This window comes from Corvus brachyrhynchos, unplaced genomic scaffold (genome assembly GCF_000691975.1).
Source record: "Corvus brachyrhynchos isolate BGI_N302 unplaced genomic scaffold, ASM69197v1 scaffold158, whole genome shotgun sequence".
NCBI classification, from domain to species: Eukaryota; Metazoa; Chordata; class Aves; order Passeriformes; family Corvidae; genus Corvus; species Corvus brachyrhynchos.
This window is the reverse complement of record NW_008239756.1, coordinates 503,914-508,521: the sequence shown is the minus strand read 5'-3', so window position 1 is coordinate 508,521 and position 4,608 is coordinate 503,914. Positions and strand designations below refer to the sequence as shown.

The 4,608-nt window shown below is 60.9% G+C and overlaps 2 protein-coding genes across 2 annotated transcripts in view; one reads left to right on the top strand and one right to left on the bottom strand.

Annotated features, from left to right (window-relative positions):
* The window catches only part of CTXN1 (cortexin 1), a 27,715-nt gene extending 25,443 nt beyond the window's left edge, over positions 1-2,272 (top strand). Inside the window, exon 5 of the mRNA XM_008639972.2 lies at positions 2,257-2,272. The gene's annotated coding sequence lies outside the window, so the exon portion shown is untranslated. The remainder of the gene's footprint in view (positions 1-2,256) is intronic.
* FBN3 (fibrillin 3) overlaps positions 1-4,608 on the bottom strand; it is a 67,370-nt gene that overhangs the window by 9,896 nt on the left and 52,866 nt on the right. The window contains exons 42-53 of the mRNA XM_017742465.1: positions 4,491-4,608; positions 4,152-4,223; positions 3,756-3,881; positions 3,360-3,485; positions 2,552-2,677; positions 2,314-2,430; positions 2,038-2,166; positions 1,515-1,634; positions 1,124-1,249; positions 890-1,042; positions 559-624; positions 166-291 (exon numbers count right to left, since the gene is read on the bottom strand). The exon at positions 4,491-4,608 is cut by the window's right edge and continues 27 nt beyond it. Coding sequence (XP_017597954.1) covers positions 166-291; positions 559-624; positions 890-1,042; positions 1,124-1,249; positions 1,515-1,634; positions 2,038-2,166; positions 2,314-2,430; positions 2,552-2,677; positions 3,360-3,485; positions 3,756-3,881; positions 4,152-4,223; positions 4,491-4,608 — 1,405 coding nt within the window. The remainder of the gene's footprint in view (positions 1-165; positions 292-558; positions 625-889; positions 1,043-1,123; positions 1,250-1,514; positions 1,635-2,037; positions 2,167-2,313; positions 2,431-2,551; positions 2,678-3,359; positions 3,486-3,755; positions 3,882-4,151; positions 4,224-4,490) is intronic.

Genomic DNA, 4,608 nt, shown 5'->3' with positions numbered 1-4,608 from the left:
AGGGAAGGGAAGGGAAGGGAAGGGAAGGGAAGGGAAGGGAAGGGAAGGGAAGGGAGAGCAGCGATTCCCTCCCGGCACACACCCACAGCGATCCATCGCCTCTGGAGCGAGGGGGACGGAGCAGGAGGGAGCAGGGCACCCATGCAGACCCCCACAGAGCCTCACCCACGCAGTTGACCCCGGTGTAGTCCAGGTTGTAGCCGAAGGGGCACTCGCAGCGGAAGGAGCCGTCGGTGTTGATGCAGGCCCCGTTGATGCACACGCCCAGGTTCTCCGAGCACTCGTTCACATCTGGGAATGGAAAACGACGCTTCACACAGCCACAAACAGCCCTGTCCCCTCAGCACTGACACGGGATGCTCAGGCGATCCCTGGAGTTTCAGGTGTTCCCTCTCCAGAGCTGAGGGATGAACCCCCGCTGGGCAGTTGGGGTTTGGGGGGTGCCCAGTCCCGTGTCCCCCCAGGATCCCTCCCTGCTCTCCTGCAGCCCAGCTCTGGTTGATCCCAGGCAACAACCCCCCAGCCCAAATTTCTCCTCATCCCTCCACCCTGCCTCACCTTCCCGGGTGTCACCCGGGCCTGGGATGGCCCCGTGGCCGTATGGACACAGCTCCTGGAAGGCAACTGGAAGAGAGCAGAGAAGTGGGATGTGCTGAAGGGATTCTACTCCCAGCAGCTGAAATGGGCTTTGGAGGCTCCTGGGATTCCCATGGGGACACACCCACCGCTCCCATGGGGACACCCCCCATCCCTCCCATGGGGACACACCCATCCCTCCCATGGGGACACACCCATCCCTCCCATGGGAACACATGGACATACCCACCGCTCCCATGGGGACACCCCCATCCCTCTCCCTAGGACACCCCCATCCCTCTCCCGTCCCTACCGTTGCCCTCCTGCGGGCACAGCTCGCAGGGGTCTCCCCAGCCCTCCCCGGGCATTTTGCTGCAGCAGCACCGAGCCTTGGTGGTGTTGAAGGCCTTGGGCACAGAGCACTTCCCGTTGTCAAAGCGAGTGAAGCAGAAGCTCTGGCGGGTGTCTGGGGGAGGATGGGGGCGTGCCAAGGTCAGGGAGAATCCCGGGAATTCTGCTCCCTCCCCCCAGGAGCGGCTGCACTGACCGAAGCAGCGGCGGCCGTTGTCGGACAGCACAAAGCCCGGGGGACACACACACTGGAAGCTGCCAGGGGTGTTGGTGCACGTCCCAAAGAGGCAGATGTTGGGCTCCTCTTCGCACTCGTTGATGTCTGGGAGGAGCAGGGACACACGGGGCACCCAGAGGTCAGGAGAACAGGTGAGGGGGGTGTTTGGGGGCTGGACACCACCCCTGCCTCACCCCCCAACCTTCCCTCAGGGAAAACGGGCACAGCAACACCCCCGAGCCTCCTGTGCCACCAGAGCTGGTCTTGCCTGGCTTCCAGGAGGGATTTGGGGGTGGTGATGCCCCTGGGATGGGACAGGTCAGGGTGCCCAGGTGCCGTGCTGGGAACGGGGGCACAGAGCCGACCTTACCGATGCAGTTGTCGTTCTGCACCTCGTAGCCAGGGGGGCAGATGCAGCGGAAGGAGCCCTCCAGGTTCTGGCAGGTGCCCGGGGAGCAGGTCCCAGGCAGGCTCACGCACTCATTGATGTCTGGAGAGGGGGAAAACAGCCAGGGATGGGGTCTGGGCTCTGCTCTGAGCACCCTGGGTGCACCAGGCCCTGCCTTGCCCCAAAGGTGACAGGGAACAGGGGAGACGTTTCCAGGATGGTTCCCAAGATGTCCCTGGTACAATTTTAGGGCAAGGACAGGACATTTCTCCCACTGCCTGCAGGTCCCAGCACGTGGACAGGACAGGCCTGAAGGGAGATGGAGGCAGGGAGGGGCCAGTCCAGCTCTCTGTGGGCATTTAAATGACCAGGCTTTGCATCCTGGGGACTTGTGAGCGCTTCTGGAGAATCCCACTGCTGGGACCAGCTTGGGGACCACATGGCACAGCACCAGCCAGGCCAGCGGACCCTGGACACTGCCCTGGACACTGCCCTGGACACTCACCCACGCAGTTCTTGCCGTCGGGGGTGCGGTCGTACCCCTCCTGGCACAGGCACTGGAAGGAGCCGACGCTGTTGATGCACTGCCCGTTCCTGCACACCTGCCCCACCAGGGATGAACACTCGTCAATGTCTGCGGGCCGGAGAGCAGCAGGAAACGGGAAGAGAGACGGAGCAAGAGCGTCAGAGTGTCACCTGTGGCACACACAGCCACCCTCGGCCACCAGGGCTGGCCCCGGTGAGTCATCCATGGCATCAGGGCTCCGGGGAACTCACTCACCCATGCAGTCGTTGTTGTGGGTGAGCTCGAAGCCCGGGAAGCAGAGGCAGTTGTAGGAGCCCACGGTGTTCTTGCAGGTCCCGTTGCCGCAGGGCTGCCGGTCACACTCGTCGATGTCTGCGGGGACAAGGTCACACCTGAGAATCCGGGTGGCTGCACGGCACAGGGAGGACACTTGGCTGTCCTTGGCAGCACCCTGGGGTGTCAGGGACTTGTGTCCCCCTGGGGTGACACTGACCCATGCACATGGTCTGCTCCCCGGTGGCCTTGAAGCCGTTGTGGCAGATGCAGACGTAGCTGCCCTCGGTGTCCACGCAGTCCCCATGGCTGCACACGTTGGGGATCTCCTGGCACTCGTTGCGACCTGAAATGAAGCCGAGGGGTCCAGGTGAGGGGCAGGGAGGGAATGGGGAGGGGGAGAGCAGAGCCTCACCCATGGTTTTGGAGAGCTGACTTCATCACAACGAGATTTATGTGCTGCCATCCCAAAAAAAAGGGGAGTGTGATATCAGGTGTGTCCCAGTGATGCCATGAAATGTTTGCCTTTTCTTTTAACCCCGTTATACCTTTTTACAGCTTCTGTACTCCTAGTGCTTTTTGCCTACATTCTTGGACTTGTTTGTCAAGCTAAGAGACTGAACATTTTAGAAGCTTCGTAGCCAGGGATCAGTGTCCCCCAGACCCCAAGGTCCTCTCCAGAACACATTCTGTAACCCAAGATAGAACCATCCAGGGGAAGGCTCCTTGGGGAGGGGGGGCTCACTTGAGCCTCTCATTGGGGAATCTTTGATAGACCTGCTAATTAGTAACACCTATAATGTTATACCCAATGTTGGGGGGGCAGGGGGACACAGAGAGAGACTCAGCGGGGTGCATCTTGATGCATATGACCTGGACGTGTGCACCTAAGGATCCTTAAAATAAATACCAAGGTAAAATCCCTTTTCCCCTTCTAACCGTGTATGATTCTTGATTTTAAGACCAGGAAAAGGCATCACCAGGTGTCCCTGAGGTGTCCCCCAGGTGTCCCTGAGGTGTCCCCTTACCCACACAGGCTCCCCCCGGGGACAGGCGGTAGCCAGTGGCGCACTCGCAGCGGAAGCTCCCCGGGATGTTGACGCACTCCGCGTGCCGCTGGCACAGCGTCTCCCCACTGCTGCACTCGTCGATGTCTGCAGGGACACAGGGCACAGGGACACTGGATGGCACCAGGAACGCCGGGATAAATCCAGCAGGGGCTGTCCTGGGAATGGCTGAGGCAGCGCTGGGATCGCTGCACCCAGCGGGACCAGCCCAGCTTGGGAAGGACCACTGGGATCACCGCGTCCAGCTCCCGGTCCTGTGCAGGACATGCCAGGAATCCCCCCCGTGGAGCTGCTGGCAGCCCCTGGGGCAGTATGCTGGGGGCGGGAGGTGCTGGAATTCCTGCGGGGATGCGGTACCTTCACAGATGAGCAGGATGTTGTTGTAGCTGAAGCCGATGGGGCACTCGCAGCGGAAGCTCCCGATCTGGTTGATGCAGACACCGTTGGTGCAGATCGCCGGGATCTCGCTGCACTCATCGATATCTGCACACAATCCAACATCAGCATCCTGCCCCGGCATCCCGGGAATGCCCCACAACATCAGTATCCCCCCTTGGCATCCCAGGAATGCTGGGAGATGCTGGGAGAACTCATCTCCCACCTCCTCAGTCTCTGGCACTGCCAAGCCTCTTTTCCTTGCCCTAACCCTTAATTCCCTAGGGGAGGGGAAGGGCAGAAGCTCACAAGCAGCCTGGGAAGGAAGCAGAGGGTCAGGAGCAGCCCTGGCCCCGTGGGGATGCAGGATTTACTCACCAATGGGCTTCCCTGTGTGGATGTCGATGATAAATCCGGGGGCTTGGTTCCCACACAGGATCTGGTACTCGGCTGGAAAGGGAACACCGAGGTCATGGCTGTGCCCATGGACGGGGGGGTTAAGTGAGGGACAACCGTGCTGGAACTGGGGTCTGACAGGCAGCAGGGGCTCCCCACTGTGCTTGGAGTCACCCCCAGGGTGCTCTCCCTTCTCCTCTATCTTGTTGGTGTCCGTGCCCCAAATTTCATGGGAAAACAGGAAACTCGAGGCGACAGGGATCACCTGGGACAGACTTACAGCTGGCAGGGGTGGCACAGGAACCCCGTGAGGGCACTTACGGCTGGCAGGGGTGGGACAGGGCTCGCAGGGTTTGTTCCAGGCCTTGCCGATGTTGTAGGAGCAGCAGCACATCTTCTTGGTCATGTTGAAGGACAGCTCGTTCTCGCACGTGTCGTT